Below are 19,661 nucleotides of genomic sequence, written 5' to 3'. Positions count from 1 at the left end.
AAGAGAGGCAATTTACCCTTTTATAAAACAATTAAATAAGACTTCTACCTTAAGTATTTCACAGTCGACTTGACCGCAGATGAGGTCACATTTTCCTCCATCAGGAATCTTTAACTGGTTGTCCTGAACTTAATTAAATGTGCCAAGCAAATTGGAATTAGACCACCATCAACATTTAGTTCTAAAAATTCGATTTTAAATTGAAACTTGAAACTATGTATATCGTTTTTACTATCAATTCTCCTTTAATGTAACATTATGTATGCATTGCGACCATTTATTCCAAATAGTCAAACAAACAAGAAAAGAAAGATGATTACATGTGCATCTACAACTAGTATCTCGAAATCCAACGCAGGAACGAAATTAGCATTTCGTTGCGATATACTTCAGCCGATCAAATTAATGGTAGATTACCCCTCTGTGATTTCCTCCATTCTTCGTTGCTACAGCCAATTGAGATGATAAAATATGACAATAACATTTCAAATAACTTCTTGATTATTTGTTATACAGATGGAAGTCAAAGTAGGCTTAGCCTTTGTTGTCTACGAGGACGACCAAGAAATATGTGTTCAGCAGTTTTGTATTCGCGACGAATGCATTGTTTTCCAAGTAGAATTGCTGTACATTAATCTCGCAGTTAAATGATTTCAAGGAAACGGAACTGTTTCATCAAATAATCTGATTATCTTTCTTTTTAATTTTCACTTCAAAATATCAACAGTAGAGAAAGGCTTCTGGTGGAAACCCTAGAAATTCTTCAGACTCTTAAAGAAAATCGAGTGGAAATTTTGTTCACACATGTAAGAGGACACTGTGGGATCCTTGGAAATGAAAGAGCAGACTTTTTAGCAAAGAATGCTCTTAATTTCCCAATTAATATTGACGTCGGAATTCCTAAATCCCATTGGAAAAGACTCACTTACCAGAAGCTCCTTGACCAGTGGGAGGAGAAGTACGGTTTTTCATCGAAAACCAGCCATACCAAAAAGTTCCTTCCGACTATTAAATATAGGCTTGCACGAGAATCGTTCTTCTTCTGCTCTTTTAAAGTGACTCAGTTTCTTACTGGTCGTGGGGATTTCGGTCAATACTTAAAAAGGTTTTATCGACAGACCAGTGACATATGTGACTGTTCCTTAAGAGAAACTCAAGACGTTGAACACATAATTTTTCGGTGCCTGCATGCGCAGGATTGCCAGAAAGTTCTTCAACAAAAACTAGGCATTTCAGAAAAGGCCAGTTGCTCTGGTCGCTTTTGTGAATACAAAGTATGTGTGTGTGTGTGTGTGTGTGTGTGTGTGTGTGTGTGTGTGTGTGTGTGTGTGTGTGTGTGTGTGTGTGTGTGTGTGTGTGTGTGTGTGTGTGTGTGTGTGTGTGTGTGTGTGTGTGTGTGTTCTATTTTGTTTACTTTTATCTATTTCTTTTGTCTTGATTTTCATTACCTTTTAACTTTTGTTAAGGAGTTTCGTAAAAGGTCTGATTATTTTTATACTTACTTTTGTAAGCCTCGTGTTCATTGTGGTGCACGAGGAGTGTTTAATGTTTTCACTATAAATAAATAAACAAAAGAAAGATGATTAAAAAACTTATCGGATCCTTCGAGCGGCGTAAGAGATAAACATAAAAATCAATAATCAATATCAGAAAGTATTTATTACATGTACATCTACAACTAGGTTGGCTGCAATAACACAGGAGACATAATTGTAAAAGTTATATCAATGTAACGCTATTTGCAGTGGTATCTGAAGGCCAAATGTCTTCCAGTTAATTCAATAAAAATATGATTAACACATTTCGCTTCTAATAATATCGCCTTCTATTTAATTAGATTATAATCTCTATACCATCTTTTCACTAAATAAAGAATTGCCCTACTAAATGGAAAGCAAATACAGCCCAAGTCAAATAGCATCAGGAGCAATTAGTGTACTAATTAATTTTGTGATAACAGCTCTCTAACTCTATACCACTTGATTAATTGCTCTTAAAACTGAAAAAAAAAATGCTCAATTGAATGGACTGTAAATTTATTAACTCATGTTCCAACTCATGGACAGAAAATTTTTCAAAAGGGCACCGTACAGATAGGCTCACAGCAAGCTTTCATAAACTCTCGGAGGATTGGAGTGAATCTATAAACTTACACAAACAAAAAACAAATACAAAATTTGCAATAGATATTTCTTTAATGGAGTCCAGTGGTCCATTTGCTTTTTATTAAGAAAGGTTGAAGAAATTGAATTTTCTGTAGAATAGAATCACATAACCTGGGCCATTATCTCTAAACGCTGGTAAAAGCTCTAATGTATCATAATTAATAAATCAAGGATTAAAGCAGAGGAAGTATAGAATATTTTATAGATCGAAACGACTTTAGAGCATCAACCTGAGTTATATCCAGTATACAAAAGTAAGATATTTTCAGAGGAGATTGACCTACATTTGAGTTTCGTTTAATTATAAAAATCTCTTACAATTATTTCCGATTACAACAAAGAATCCGTTGCTAAAAAAGCCCATCGTTCTACCAGTTGTACAGATAACAGCCAGAAGTGAGAACTCATAACTTTCCTAATTCGATTCGAGTACAAACAATGCTCTAATTTAATGAAATTATCATCATTACTATTCGTTAAAAAATTAATTATAAAATATTTGTCATATCAAAAAAGTACTGTCAAGGTAATCGTCAATCTAAAACTTCTGGAATATTATACTTATCCATCCGAATACCTACAAATGGCATAGAATAAAACACTTTTATGTAACAAGTTTCCAAATTACATCATATCCTATTGACCATGAAAAAAATATTTTACACATTTATTCAGTTCTTATCACCAAATCTAGTTTTGCGCAATGGTTACTCTTGATAGAACATCGCATTATGCAGCTAAAAACCAAAATACCAAAATCAGTCACGCGTCATGATTTTGTTGCATTAAAAATTTATTTTTCAGGAATTTCTTTAAGTTTCTGTTCTCTTTCTTTATATAACTTATGTGTATTAAGATAAATATAGAATTTTGTGATCGATTTTTCACTCACTTCCTGGTATGCCAGAAATTCTTACCAACAATACACTATTTCAGCATTTTCGATTCAGGGTGTTACCAGGAAATGATTTTTTTTTTTTACTTCCCTGTGTACCAGAATTCTGAATTTGCGATCTTTTCTTTCATTCCGATAATAATGTAATATTTTAATATTTTCGACTGAAGCCGTCAGAAGAAACTGATGATTCTTTCACTTTTTGATACACTGGACTACCTAAAATCTTGAACAGTACTTTATTTTCGACAATATCACATTTTAATACTGTTGGGATTAATTTACCTGTTATTCGATGAATTTCGTATTTTGATTTATTTCATATATAACCAGCTCCATCTGGTGGTGAATTTCAGACAAAAAAATTTAAATACAAATACACAAAATAATACAAATAAAATTTTTTTATGGCATTAAAAAGATAAGACTCAAACTTCAATTTCCCCGTTCAACCAGGGGTCGAGTTCCGGCTACTCAGACTAGGCAACCATTTAGGGCCCCTGAAGTCTAGGAACACCGTAAGCAAAGAAAATAAAAATGTTTATAATAAAAAAATAATCTAAATATAAATTTTATGAAGTATAAAATATCATTGTTTTATCATACAATTATTATTTTATAATTTATCAACAGATATATTAAAAGTATTATTCTTTTATAATATAATATCTGCTGACATTGAGTTATTTAAATTATTATTGAATAAATTTAAGTATTTATTTTTAAAAGATATTTTAGAATATGAATTTTTTAATTATTGGTTATATTATATTTCAATTGATATGTCCTGTAAACCAATAATTTTAATGTTATGTTGTTGTTTTTTTCAGTTTCTCGGTAGTCTCTTTTAATAATTAAGTGTTTATTTTTATTGGGAAACTACTAACTATTAAAGGGTAATTAATTAAAGAATAATTTAATAACTAGTTTATGAATTTTATTACATTTTTAAATAAATAACTTTACGCTAATATAACCAATAAATAAATATATATATTCACTAAATTACTAAAACAATAATTAAAATGAGCCATTAACTTATTGATTAAGTGACAAATGTATTGAAATGTGAAACTAAATCGAACAGTCATTAAAAGAGGGATCTCATAATGGACACTATGCAGGGCCACAAAATAACTATATCTACCCCTACCTTTAGCACTTGAGTAATAAATTTGTCATTATAAACCTAAAAAAAGTTTATTTATGGCATAAGAAGTAATTGAGTGAATAGGGAATAGCGAGTGCTTGTGATCACTTATTATTTCCGAATTCATTTAATTCGCAACAAATAATAGCGCATTGCATTTAGAGATCATCGTAAAGCATATCAATGCTCTCTACAATAACATGGATTTTACAAAGAATTGGTTTTAATAGCAGGAGACCACCCACGGACCCTTTGATTTCTGGAGATAAGAGGAACAAAAATAGAGGCAGGGGGAGCAAATTTTCCGAAGGTACTGAGTATTTTCAAAATTGAAAGGATAAGTAATATTTCTAAATTTTTAGATGCTATTGAATTTGGGGGAAAATTTTCAGCTGATTGCAGCAAACATTTCGTTGCTAAAACACTCAATGGCGTTTCTGCTGCTCAGAAAACGCATCATGTAAGATATTGAGATAAGTTTGACTTCATATATTGAAGAAGATACCTTTATGAGGGATTTTAGGGGAAAATAATCCACATTTAATTCTTTGGAGATTTGCTAGATAGATCAACTACAACGAGTATTCATAGTTAAAACATCTTTCAAATAGTTTTTCAATAATGCTGGTCAAGAGTTCAGTGAGAGGTTAAAACCCATAACTTCCAATTCATATTTTCCAACCAAGTCATACTTTAATCTGCTTGGCCAGTGCAGATAATTTAGCTTCATTACACTGATTTGCTTCTTGTAGGCAACAACAAAATATGATTCAACCTTTATTTTAGTACCTTCGGTAAAATTCCTGTGATATTATGTTATTGATGAGAATTTTCATGCCACACTTGAAAGTTACTTTTAGGACACTTCATGAAGAAAATTATTCATGATACAACCGTTGTAAAATTCTCAACAGACAGAAGTTTATAATAATCAATAAATTTTGAAGCAATTATAACATTATAATTGCCTCAAAAGCAGTTATTTAATTTATACAAATTCCTTGATAATTCTAGGTTTTAAAATCCACCATTCATGTTCCATATTATGATAGAAATCAAGATGCTTAGTTTGCATCTTGCGATTGTCATATCATATTCATTGAATGTTTTACAATTACTGAAATCAGTGAACCTTCAAAGCCATCCTTTGATTTTTAGCATTTTAGAACTTCACTACAAATTTATTTTTTTAATTTTATAACCTGGATATCATCCCATGTGGAAATCAATCGAAAGGAGGAAACCTACAAGGCAGGTGCAGTTCTTACTAGAACTACACCTGCCTAGACTGTGAAAATGAATGTAAATAGTTTTGTTCATAGATGACTGAAGGAAACATCAACAACATATATTTAAATCGAAACAGCACGGCGTAAACATTAAACGCCTTTTTTTCTTTCGCCATATTTTCAAAAAAAAAAAAAAAATTCAATTTGTTTCTTTTCTTACATCTGTTGCTACTCCCAAACAGAGAAATTGACCTCTCACCCAGTTTGATCGTGACGAAACAGCAGCAATATTATCATCCGACTCTTCCAATGTGCCCTTTTATGTGATCCTAAAAAGGTCACATAAGGCATCTTAAAGCTATTCTTTTTGAAAGCTGGCAAACTCAATGGTCTAATGAAACAGAGAATAAACTGCAAGCAAAAAATCATTTACAGAACATTGGTCTCCTTTAATAAATGGATAAAACGACAGGACCTTACGAAGATTGTGTATTGGTCAAACTAGACAAACTCATCCGTATTTAATAATGGGAGAACAGTTCCCATTTTCTTTAATTGTAATAGTTTGTTATCTATTTTTCACATTTCCGTGGAATGTCCTTTTTAAATACTCAAAGATTGCATTACCTTCAAACAACTTCTATGACGCTTTCAATACTTATTGATGAATGAATTTTTTCCCTTTTTAAAATTTATTGGAATTTTAGTCTTTAATTTAACTTATTTTTACATTTTTACCATGTTTCTTAGAACATTCATTTTGGCAGAATTGATTTTTAAACAAATATAGGTCCAAGCTTCAGTCTGGCGCAGTATGGCCAAGAAATGGCTCTTGCGCCAATAAACACAAACCAACTGAAACCAACCCTTGATAACTCTTCAGCTTATTTCCGCTGCAGTAAAAATTTACTTGAAAAGATTCAAGAAAATCATGCAGCTTGTTAGGAATTGCGCTTACCCGTCTGAGAGGAAATACGTGGAAGTCCTTGATGAAGATATCTCGCAGAAGTTCAGGATCAGAAACGACAACATGCGGCTCACTGCCTTCGAAGGCACTGAAAAAGATAACATATTTGATTTAAACATTAATAAAGATAACATATTTGAAAAGGCATTGTAATCATCAAAGAATATTACATTGCCTCTGAGTCCGAGAAACTATTTTTGGGGTAATGTCTGTCTTTCTGCGATCCCAGTGATTCAAAAATGACACAAGTTAAACGAGAGTAAATTCGTACGCACTGTTTACATAAATATTGTAGATTATCACATTTTGAGTAAAATATTTCGCTGGAAAACGTGCTTCCCAGCCGTCTGTGTGTGTATGAATAGGATAATTCACCAGTAGGAGTGAAAAAGTCACCAAAACTTTTTCGCATTCTATAATAAAAGTGAACTTGTGATTTAGATGTTTTTTTTCCTAACAGATTCAAACCAAAATTTGGCATGCAACTAGAATTGGAGAAAAAAAATCACATATCAAATTTGATATATTGAAGTCATCGCATTTACATGCTTCTGAAGGTACAGACTGACAAACGTTCAAACCATTGTTGGATTTGGTTCGAATTTTAATAGATATCTTATACTATACAGTTAAATAGTGCACCGCATTTTATCCATCTAGCTTTTTCACTTTGTATAGTTATCGCGTCGACTTCAGGACAAACAGACTTTCTCTGAATAGATTTTACCCAAAATTTGATAGAAGTCTACAAATTCGTTGTAAAGACCACATACCAAATGTCATATGTCTAGCTCAAAACGGTTTTGAACTATCTTTGTCACAGACAGACGAATGAACAGATAAAACTGACAGACATTTTCCAAAAATATGTTGGTTTTTTTTTTTTTAGCTTAGGGATGTCTAAAACATGGAGTAACGTCAAAATCCCGAACTCGAAGTTTTGATCTCGCATACCAAGTATACTTTCTCCATACTTGGTATGCGCGGAAATGAAAAGACTCGACCAGTTGTATGTATGAAATTAAGTTTATTGTGACGACAATAGTTTACTCTGTTCGAATATTTGATACAAATTTACCATTACCATTTCAAACATTTTATCAAATGTTTGAAAAAATCCTTCAACAAACTGTTTGTTTTTCGACTTGCTTCTTAGTACGTTAATGAAATCGGTTGTTTAAAACGCAGAAACTCAGTTAACTAAATTTTTTAAATGGTAGATTTTGATGTTTCTTTTGTCTAGTCCTGTACAAGTGAACATAGAAACTGAAAGGCACAAAGCGAGATAAATGAAACCTAAAGTGTAATTATGAAACCAGAGCAGTATATCTTTGAATATCTATATGAATATGCAGTATCTATATGAATCAAATGAGTTGGGATCCAAATTACACTACCGATTCTTTTTAGTATGTAACATATATACATATAATATAATAACAGACCTAAAAGCGAAACGCATCATATCGCTAAAACACTTCCACCGGTGTTTGTTTAGATTAATTTACCAATTTTAAAATTAAAGAATAGTTTTTCACCACTTTATGGAAAACTGTATCCGGGGGGGGGGGAAGTAAGAAGTTCGTTTTTGTTTGTTTCCTTTCTTTTTTGTTAACATTAAACAGTGTGAAGGGCACAATGGTATGCATGAATAGCCTCCTGGAGCATAATTATTGTTTTGTTATATAGTCCGTTGTAGCGCACTGAAGGCAAGATTTCATTTACATACTTAAACATATCTAGCAAATCTAGAACAAATAACTTTATTTCTATTTTTTACTTAAGAGATTTTATACAATTCTCAAAAATATTATACAGAGTGCACTTTATTTTGAGATCATGTTAAAGTAACACGGCGAAATAACAATAGGTTTCAATGGATCGAGTTAAAAATTCCAAAGTTGAATTACTTCCAATTTCGGAAGCTACAGTTCTGGATCCATTCGGGCTCTGTATTTCCTCTTTGTTCAAACGTGCCCCATGTACATCGATTTATAATAGCAGACTGCGTTTAATTAAAATGTCTCGCAACGCGCATACCACTATTAAGCCTTCAAAGTAGGCAGTTCGGCAGCTGCTATTAAAATCAGTACATATAGTTCGTAACTCCACAGGTTTAACAGGTGCTTTTCTTCTATTGTTATTACATGATGCCCACTGTTATCATTAATAACTGATTATTTTTCAAAAGACAAAAAAAAGGGGTGGACCTCTTAAGGAATGTTACATCTGTAGCAATGGCTCTATACAAAACAATGTATATGTTGACCAGGCAACCCACTCGAGAAGTAGTCATACCCTCGAGTAGTCACGTCTTTAAGGTACAGCCATCAAAATATTATATCTTGGAAGAGAAATAAAACCACTTGTATTTTGGTTTTCTGACGTCTGTCACACTATGCAAATGTTCGTTAAGCACATAATATTTATAGTTGCCAACAGAATGTTTGAAAATTTTCAATTCCTAAAAGAATGTTTTCACGAAGATTAAAATTGACATTTTAAATTCTACTAACATTCCACCATAAACGTCCTTTGAAGAAAACTTAAGCATTTAAAAAAATCTTCTATCATTTTAATCTGAAATTATGATATAATTTTATCAGGCAGAGCAGCTTTGAAGTAATAGTTCTCTCTCGAAGCCAATAATTTATATGTGCATGGACCGCATATTTCATGATGTAGTACACTGGCAAGGAAGATACCTAAAATAATCATTATCTTCTGATGATATAATAAACAACATCTTTGTAGAATTTAGTGATCCATTGGTTTTATTTTGAGACTAAATTAAAACTATTTGTATTATAGATTTCATCATTTCTCATCAAAGAACAAATACGATGGCAAATACCTGATAATAAACAGATCTGAAGTTTAAAAAATGCCTTTACTGGTTTATGCTACGTGAAAATTCAGGCGGCTTTGCTAATAATCTATTTTATATATATATATATATATATATATATATATATATATATATATATATATATATATATATATATATATATAGAGAGAGAGAGAGAGAGAGAGAGAGAGAGAGAGAGAGAGAGAGAGAGAGAGAGAGAGAGAGAGACATAAGCAATATTAACAATTCCAACTAAGTTCACTTTTTTATTACGGGAAAAATTATGTGCAATACATTTTTTTGCATGAAAATATGCTTAGAATGGAAAAAAAGTGTCGAAACCACATACTGACCCGTATACTCTACCAAGGTTGTTCTTTCCCATCTCTCTTGCCACACCAGCCATGCCCTGAAAAATATTTTTAAAATATATATAAAAATATTTATAAAAAGTGAAACAGTTCGATAATTCGATTAATAAATTTTTCAATAAACTCTTATTTTTTGCAAGGGGACCGAATCTACCTTTGCAAGGGCCTTTAGATCGTCTAAAGATTTGGTGTCTCTCTTTTGTCTCTTAAACATTCAAAACCTCTTTTTTTTTAATTGATTAGTAATATTATGTCAACATAAATCATTTTTAAATACAAATATTAAAGCAAATTTAAGTAACAAAACTTAAATGCAGATCATCTTCCAGAGAGGTGATATCAATGACTTACTTATAAAAAGAATTTAATAAAGAATTTGTTAATAATTTTAAACAAAACAGTAAAAAATTTATAATACGTTTTTAACTGAATCTAAATACTCTAATATAAAAATTGTCAGTTTTGTTGAGTTGTGAATGAAAAATTAACAAACTACTTAAAAAAAAAAAAACGAATGAGAAAAAGAGAATTACATGGTAGGCAAATTTGAAGACACGGGAGAAAATCCTACGAATAATGTTTATACGATGCTTGATTTTGATTTAAGTAAGTTCCAATGCAAGGTTCTTATGAATGAAACGAAATTACAAAATTAGATTGCCTTGAAAGCAAATCAATTAAAATTTATAGCGGGTCCTCAAAGTTGAGGGGCTTCCTAGACAGTCACCTACTTAACCAAGTTGATAATCTGGCACTGAAAAGAAACACATCTCATTTCCGTTTTTAAATGTGGGTTGTGGGCTAAATGAAAATGGATGTTTAATGGGTGAATAATAAAAATGGTAATGCCACCTGATGTCCTGAATTTTCCGGGACAATATATGTGTTTAAGTTGTTGACACAGCTTGACTCTACACCTTCACCCCTACCCCAAGTTTTTCAGTTGTCTTGGACTGATGTTCAGAAAGTCTGCTAGGTTAAATTAAGAAAGAATCATTATATGAATCTTTTTTATGAAATCTGCAAAATATTACCTTCTCTGAAAAACTGCGCCACATGGCGTAATAGCTGGCCCGTGGGACGTAAGGTATTCCTTTCTTTTTCCAGTAGTCATCATTCCTGCTCATATACCTGAAAAAAATTCGTCATTACATCTATATCACAGTATAAAAAAATGGAAAATAATCGAACCTTAGTGATAGATTCGTGTACAGAGTCTATCTAGAGTCAGGAGACAAGCTTTTAGGGTAGACTAAGTGTGCATATCACGTCATTTCTACAGAGTGAGTTATAAGTCCTCATATAAATAGTGACAGTTTTTTTTTTTTTTTTTCATTTCAGGAAGGTAAACCAATTGCAAAAAAGTTACCACTAACGAAGGATGAATGAATGAATTGACATTATTCCGTCAGCTAGGAACGGTACCATCCTTCATGTAGCGCGTACTTTCAATGCCCCCAAGTCAAAATTTATCATGAAACTTAAAAGGACAAATTTCATCATCAATGCGAGAAGAATTGGAAGCCCAACGGAGAAATAGATAAAATTTCATAAAATTTTCTGTCATGGCGTCGCTGGTTATCTGTATTCTGTATATTGCATTGAAAATACGCCATGCTGGGAAGACGGTGTCACTCTCAGTTGATAGAATAATACCAATCCGTTCTTTTTTCCTTAGTAGCATCTCTTTTCAATTGGTTCAATTTCCAGAAAAGACATTAGTCCACTGTCATCATTTGCATAGAGGCTTATTATTCAGCCTGAAGAACAAAACATGGGGTTGGAAATCCAAATGTTAAGGGAACAGGGAACTCTTTGTCAGTGAATTAAGTAAACGAAATGCATTAGATAAAGTATGCAATACACGTTTAATGAAATAAAAATTTACACTATCGTAACAACATAGTTGCGTAAATATCATCATCATGAGTCTTATGCAATACGATTTTTATGAGAACAGCAAGGAGTAGATGCAATGATAGGTATTCAGTGACTCACCTTAGAACCCGTGTGAATGCTATTCGCGACGACCGGTCATTCAGATACAAAAAGTCGGCCAAAGGTGGGATGATTTCATTCTACTTATTGTCTACTAGGAACATTATCTAACAAATAACATGTCATGATTGTGATAGCAACTATATCAGAAGACCGCCTTTTTTTATTTATTTATTTTTTCACTAGCAAAAAAAAAAAAAAAAGATCAAAGACATCAGACAAATGAATGGCAAAATTCAAAATATGGTTTACATTTTAAAAGATGCTTAAGTTCTGCTAAGATGTTTCTCATAAATAAGTTTTATGAGAAAAATATCGTGTATTGCTGTAATAGATATTTTTCATTGTCAAATCAACTTAGCGGTTATAATAATCGATAGCTTTGTTGGTAAATTAAAATAAATGTAATAGCAGAAAGTCTCCAAGAAATTATTTATTTGTTCAGAAAAAAAAACAATAATTTTCTTTTTCTCAAAAGCTTATAAAGTTGGTTTTCAAACTTAAAAAAGTTTGATGAATTCTGCTTGAAGAATTTACTTATGAGTAAATAAACAAATAATAAAGTTATTATGCCATTATTGAACAAAGAATTATGAATTAACTTTGCGAACACATTTATAAAATAACAAAGTTGGATTAATAAGCCTATATATATAATAACATAATCTATAAAAAGACATTTAAAAAAGCTTTTTTTAATGAAACGATGGCAACTATATCGACACTTTCTACTAAAGGCGGAAAATGCGCATTTAGGTTAATTATTTTCAACTATTAATTACTTACCATTTGAGAAAGGTGATAACCACTATAATGCTGGCAATAATAAAAGCAAAAGTAGAATTTTCCAACATGTTTCTATCGAAAACGCAGAAATCAGAATTATTTCTATGCTATGAACTAGAGGCAGTGAAACAAGCGTATAAACAACAACGCCACAGTGTCCAGAGTCTACTTTCCGTTTGACGCATAGCGAAAAAAAAAAAGAAAGAAAGAAAAAAATTATCAACTATTGTCAAGGCCATGGCAACCAGTGATAATAATCGTTTCCCTTCGCGACAGGCAGTCTTCAACGGTGCAGTTGCCCACACGTGCTCCTCTCAAGTGCCGGATCTGTTTAGAATTTTGTTTCATCCTTTTTGCTGGATTACCACTGTTAAGTGAAATTGCTATTGTTGGGTAGAAGTATTTAATCAAGCATATGAGAATAGAGGCATTCCAAATGATGCGAAGGTTGTGACGGACGATTATCTAAATTACGATCATTGGTGTTTAGTGAGACGCATGTATGTATCGGCTGAACCCAGAACTATTTGGACCATGATTGTATATCGACTTTTGTTACTTGTTCTTATTGATAATTCTGAACTCCAAATTTTTAATATTATTTAAAGATTATTATTATTGATATGCAATGTATCTTTATGAATATATTGTTATCCTTATATATAAACATCAATTATTCCTCTTTCAAATAATATTTTAAACATCTCTCTTTTAAAAAATGTAATGCTATAAAAAACAATTTAAACGTCTTTCAAGGGAATATAAAACGAAGTGTAAATAAAAAGACCTCTAACCTAAATTTTAATTAATAAATTTGATTATTACAAATTTAATGCTACTAATGTAAATTTATTTAAAAGTAATAAATTTTTTAAGTAACAATAGCATGTACCTGTATGGCCTTGAAATCAATTATTCAATTAAACATTTATCATAGAAAGAAGTAAAATTATACTTTAATTTCTTAAGTACTATTTTTACAATTCTTATTTTACACAATTAATATGTATACAAATGTGCGTTTGATTTTAAAAAATGCTTTGATCATCGTCTAATGTGACGACTGGCTGTAAGTATTAAGAACAAAAACATGAATGAATTGAAATGACATCTAGTATTTTTGTGTTTCGTCCAAAAAAGTTTGAAATTTATGAAAGGAATCCATTGTGCTTTTACAAGAACGCGCAATTAAGTTAGCATTTTGCTGTCTATTAATGTGTTATTAGTTTGGCTATGTTTTTATCACCTATGATCTATATTATCCGGAATATTCTTTAAATAAAGAGTTATCTGCCATTATCTAGTGCAGATTTGATATAAGCAAATATATATTTTAATATATTATAACGAAAGTAATCAGGTGAGTATACATTGAATTTAAAACAACAAGCTGGATACAAGGTCGGTTTTTTCCCAGGAAAAATTCGTAGCACAGGAACAAAAACTCAGCTGAGATATTCGCAGAATGCAATATCAGTAGAAATTAACAACACACAAGCAGACAGCAAATTATTATTTAATGGACAATAGATAGTAGGTGCTCGCAATGCGACCCATACTCTAGGAAGAGAATGAACCTCGTGTGAGAGCTCGCCTTTTATAGGCTAACGACAGTGAATTGGATTTTCCAGAAGAATCCTCAGATCTCGGATTTTATTATAGATAGTACTATAAATTATTTATTTTCAAACGCCTTTATTTTTGTCACCAACATCGCCAATTTGTCATTAGTGGGAAAGGGTCATTGATCTGCATCCATCCAATATCTATTTTAAAAAATCTGTAAATATCTCTTTTCAGTGATAATCGAAATAATACAGGAAAGCAATATTACAAATTCATTCAATGCACTCGGTATGTCTAAAAAAATGGAATGGATGAATATCTCGAAACAACGTGAGTTAAGATGCAACACCACACGCTTGTGAGAAGAGAAACCAATGAAGAGAGACGGTGGATGGCAAGAAATCAATGCAGATTAAATTGCAAAGGGCAGTGGAAAGTCGTGTATTTGAAATCTCATGTCAAATTGAAATGGAGTCACATGTACATGAAGTTTTACGACAAACTGGGAGAAACAGTAACATAAACACATGCAATGTTGGTGTAGATGTACGAAACAAATGTAATAAATAGAAATTGCTTTGAAAAAAATAGAAGAAATGGCCACACAAACACATCCAGTGTTGGTGTAGTGTACGGAACAGTTGTAGTGAGCAGAAAATGCTTTTACGTCTTGTTTAAACGATTTTGGCTGGGATAGGAAATCATTAATCACGAAGCGCGTTCGAGGAATTCGATGTTTTTGTTGTCAGAAAAATGTGACGACCGATAACAACGAGGGATTGGAACAGATGCAAAATCTAAGACTGTCTTTACGATAGCTATCAGAGGAATCGGGAACTGCAAATGAGAGTATTTGTATCATTTTTTTTTACCAAGATTTAAGTAAGTACAAAATCTATTTTCATTTTGTGTTCCGCTCAATGACCGACGAGCGAAAGGAAATGCGAATACACACTCCTGAAAATTTCAATGGTACCTGTGATCAAGATCTAGCTTTTCTACAAATCATCGTCAAAGAAGATGAGAGCTAGTCCTACTAGTATGATCCGGAGTCGCAGCGGTAAACAATGGAATAATTCTCACCCACTTCACCGCGTTCTAAAAAATTTACCTACATAAGTTCAGAATTCAGACAATTCTTGATTGTGTTTTTCGATGGCAGTAGAATAAGAATTACTCGCCAAGAATTTGTTTAGTAAAAAGCTAACCTTTGAAAAAATATAAGTTTTTTTTCAGTAAAAGCCAATCTACGAAATGGTCGTGAAGCACTAGCTACTGCACATCCAACGTGTTCACCCGCAGACAGTGGAAAGTGAAAGCCATCCATGTGAGCAACTTCTTAGTCCAACGCCATGTCACTGGTATCACACATCAACCATACTCATCTGATCTGGCGCCTGCAGACTTCTATTTAATCCCTTGCCACAAATGGGTCTAGAAGATCAAAGACAGACTGACAAGACATCCGACAATATGGGGCATCTGTACATCGATTTTTTTCAAAATATTTCAAGCAGCTTTGTCCAAGATGTTAAAAGTGTTTTATTTTTAGCTAATGTCACTGTCTGTCTAAAGATACCGAGACTAGCTGTTTTCGACAATTTTACTGCACTAAGGAGCAGTACGCAGAAAGATCAGCCTCTTTATTTTACGAACAATGTCAATTCACCCTATTGCTAAATGTTAAAATCTTCTCCTTTCACCCCTTTTTTGACGAAATAAATGGCCCTGAAATATGCGGAAATGCGCGGAGGGTTTCCAAATCCGAAAATGGAAAGTACTTAGAGGGTGAATAAAGGTATTTTGTTTATGTGCTCTTTTATTTGTTGTGTGCTTCCATTTCACAAAATTTTTAAATGCACTTTCATTTTTTTCTATCGAACTGAATTGATTTTTCATTAAATTGGAATGATATAAAGAGGAAAAAATATGGTATATGACATCACAGCGAGATAAGATTAAAATATATAGGGTGTTCATTAATTATTGTCGGGGTTTCCGTACCTCATAACTTTCGAATAAAAAATATTACGCAAAAACCGATTACGTATTCGTAAATTACAACTCAAAGAATTTTATTAATGATATTAAAGTGTAAAGCTTGCACAATTTGCACTTTGTAGGCATTCAGCTGAAGGCGATTATGAATTCGTAAATTCTCTGAACAAATTTTGACTCGAATTGAGGATGATGAAAATTGCCTTCGGAAATGGTTCTTCAGTGACGAATCCACTTTTCATGTGTCAGAAAAAGTGAATAAACATAACTGTAGAATATGGGGCTCGGAGAATCCGCACGATAATCAAAAGTCAAAATTTGTTCAGCGAATTTACGAATACATAATTGCTTTCAGCTGAATGCCTTCAAAGTGCAAATTGTGCAAGCTTTACACTTTAATATCATTAATAAAATTCTTTGAGTTGTAATTTACGAATACGTAAAAGGTTTTTGCGTAATATTTTTTATTCGAAAGTTATGAGGTACGGAAACCCCGACAATAATTAATGAACACCCTATATATATGTGTTTAACTTTTTCCAATTCTATTCATTCTTTGATTCCTGGGCATTAACTTACAAAGCAAGAATTCTAAACTTGGGGTTCAGATCCTGAGTCTCCTTCGCCGTTTCCGTGAATCTTCATTTATTATAATTCATGTAGAAAGATTTGGAAAGTTTCGGAGATCGCTTTTTTATCACTTTCTGATGTACTGGTAATCTGATAATCTAAATAGTTTTATATGCCTGATGGCAATACCTTATTTTAATATTTTCAAAATCTAATTGTTAGTTAATTAATTTTTTTATGTTGCCTTAATTAGTATTCAATTCGATAAGAAATTTGATTAAAAGATTTCATAAAATTCATACTAATGAATTATAAATGAAATGATAAAATTTCGAAAATTAGTAAAATAAAATAATTTTATACTTTCAATACACAAAGACATCGGTACCCGATTTTAAACTTTTAACTGTCTGATATTGATTGACTTCCCAAGCTGTCCAGTTTCTTAGGCATAGAATATATGGCGGTACACTTCATCCTCGGCTCATTGAATTTTCTAGAGATGAACGACACATGTTCTTTTCAGAAGTTTTAAGAGTCCAAAAGGGATTTTTTTTTTGGCAAAAGAAAGAAACAAAAAACCGTTGATTATTAATGTATTAATACAAAAAATATTTCTATTGTATGGTTCGATGAAGATTTTTAAGCTCACATCTCATTTTAGCAAACTATGAAAAGGTACACACACGTTCAAGATCTTATGGTGACCCACAGTTTGAGAATCTTGCACTAATACAAGAGCTTATTAAATATATTTATTTCAAACTTATATCGACTTTTTTTTCTACTTTTCCGTCTATTTAATCTTTTTTTTTTATTAATTCAATAGGAATAATTTTTGATATGTTTTTTTTTTCTGTTAAAACTAAACTGGCATCAGCAATAAATGATTAATTTGCATTTTCGATCCTGCGTTTTCCAATTTTTTAAATTTTATATTATTCTTGCAAATTTTCTTTCTTTCCTTCATTTGAATCTTTTAAAAGAAATCATTTTATAATAATTTTTTTTACTGTTAAGAATAAAGTAACACAAACAATAAATTATCATTTCAAGTACGGTATTAATTTTAAATTATCCATTTTTCAATGCTTTCGGTCTTTATTTGTTTATGTTCTTAGTTCTGATGAGCATTTTTTAAAAATTTTATTAAGAAGAATGAATCTTTTAGTTGATTTCTTTTCCTCCATTTTATTCTCTATAAATAAATTGATACTAACAACAGATCACTATTCTATGTACGTTATTTTTATAAAAATTGCGAAGTTATTTTTATCATAGCTTTTATACTATGAAAATGTCCTTATGGTTCATATATCATAAATCCGTAAATCCTTGCATTCAACTTTCAAATAAAGAAAATGAATAAAAAGTTTGATGACAAGGTCGTGACTCCTAGTAACAGGAGAACTTACAAAAAGCGACGACATGCAGGGGTCATACTCCTCATTATTCATTGCGACTCCAGCAAACAAGATCAAATGAAATTCGTAACTGAATGCTCTCAAAAAACATGCACGAATGAAAGCAACAACAGCAAAAGGAGCACTGTTACTATGGTTTTTTGAAACTTATTTTTAGATATCTGCTAAGGAATTATAAATAGGTTCCTGTATGTATCTTCCTTCTTTCAAAAAATTAGAAATGTTTTGAAAAAGCCGTGCAAATTATTTTGAAGAGGGCAACGCCCACAATTTGCATGGATCATATTTCTGAGTATGAAAGAAATAATATATTTACTTTCTATTTATGTCCTGGTAGTTAATTGTTAGTTCGTTATTATGGAATCGAATTCATTGTTCTTTCGGTGCGTTTTATTTTTAACAATTTTCAATGACAATTTTATAATTTTCATTGCTTGAACAAAAATGCAGCCGAAATACATTATGGAATTATTAAATATCAAAGCAAGTTAAATTCTAAAAACGTTATTCTGAAAATTCAGCACAGCATTGTTCGATTGTATTAAAATTGCAAAACTACTTACAATTATTTAAAAAATGCTACCTACAAGCTCTTAAACTAAACTCAGTGATATGACAGCTCATGTGGCTCAAGGCCTACAGGGCCTATCTGCTTTCTTGACCAAGGACCCTGGGGTGCAATGCATATGTTCAGTTAGGTGTCCCAGTAAGGCGCCTAACGCGGAACACTCAGTGTTTAGTTCCCAAGCATGCTTGGTCCTCAGTTTATAAACCCACTGAAGGGATGAAAGGCTGAGTCGACCTTACCCAGCCCAAGGATCGATTGATAGAAGTTCTTAGTAGAACCAAATCTGCTAACTTCAATAAATCTAGTTTTTATCAAAGATATTTCACATATAATGTTAACAGTTTATTTACCCCCATTTGGTACAATAGCAATTGCTGAGCGCATTTAATTCAAAAAGTTAACAAAAGTACGATCTTTTGATCATGATCAACTGATAAGCATCAACATTTATTTAGAGAGTAGAAAATTTTATTCTTACATTAATGAATCAATTATTCAATGATGATACTGGTTATTTTATTAATTAGTTTTAAAACGATATAAAAACTAAGCAAAAGCCGATTTTCTTTTTTCATTTTACTAAGTTCACACTTTAAGAAATAATTTCTATCTTGATATTATCTTAAATATCTTAATAATTAAATTCATTCAAAATTCAAATACTACTACTAAATATTTAATTTGTCGTTGTATTCTATTGATATCTCGATGAAACTGGATGAAACAAAAGGTTTTATTTGGATAATAAAAGTAGTGAAAGTGTGTATTAACATAGATGATTCTTTAAACTAAGAAATTAATTTTGAGTTTGGATTCCAATTAATTAATGGTCATAAAAAATACGTCTTGAATTATAAGCAAAACTATTCTTGGTGAAATAACCCTTTAAGTCATGCAGATAAACTTGACAATAAATAATATTTAATGATTTCATGGGGTATAAATCTGAATGTATTAATTGTATCGCAATAATTTTTAAACTATAATTATATAGTTGTAGACTGCTGAAAAATACTCATGTAAAGTTTTAGAACCATATCAAAGTCAGAAATTAGTATCAAATCGACTTTTTTGAATTCAGATGAAATGTAAAGTATATCTGTTGTCTATAAAATGTATTTATAAT

At 31.5% G+C, this 19,661-nt stretch overlaps 1 protein-coding gene across 1 annotated transcript in view; it reads right to left on the bottom strand.

Annotated features, from left to right (window-relative positions):
- The window catches only part of LOC129983956 (uncharacterized), a 99,804-nt gene extending 87,103 nt beyond the window's left edge, over window positions 1–12,701 (bottom strand). Inside the window, exons 1-4 of the mRNA XM_056093689.1 lie at window positions 12,410–12,701; window positions 10,660–10,756; window positions 9,608–9,663; window positions 6,398–6,494 (exon numbers count right to left, since the gene is read on the bottom strand). Of these exons, the coding sequence (XP_055949664.1) occupies window positions 6,398–6,494; window positions 9,608–9,663; window positions 10,660–10,756; window positions 12,410–12,477 (318 nt within the window). The 5' untranslated portion in view covers window positions 12,478–12,701. The remainder of the gene's footprint in view (window positions 1–6,397; window positions 6,495–9,607; window positions 9,664–10,659; window positions 10,757–12,409) is intronic.
- Between the last annotated feature and the right edge of the window lie 6,960 nt (window positions 12,702–19,661).

This window comes from Argiope bruennichi, chromosome 9 (assembly GCF_947563725.1).
Source record: "Argiope bruennichi chromosome 9, qqArgBrue1.1, whole genome shotgun sequence".
Taxonomy (NCBI): domain Eukaryota; kingdom Metazoa; phylum Arthropoda; class Arachnida; order Araneae; family Araneidae; genus Argiope; species Argiope bruennichi.
The sequence above is the reverse complement of the archived record's forward strand: the minus strand, read 5'-3'. Positions and strand labels throughout refer to the sequence as shown.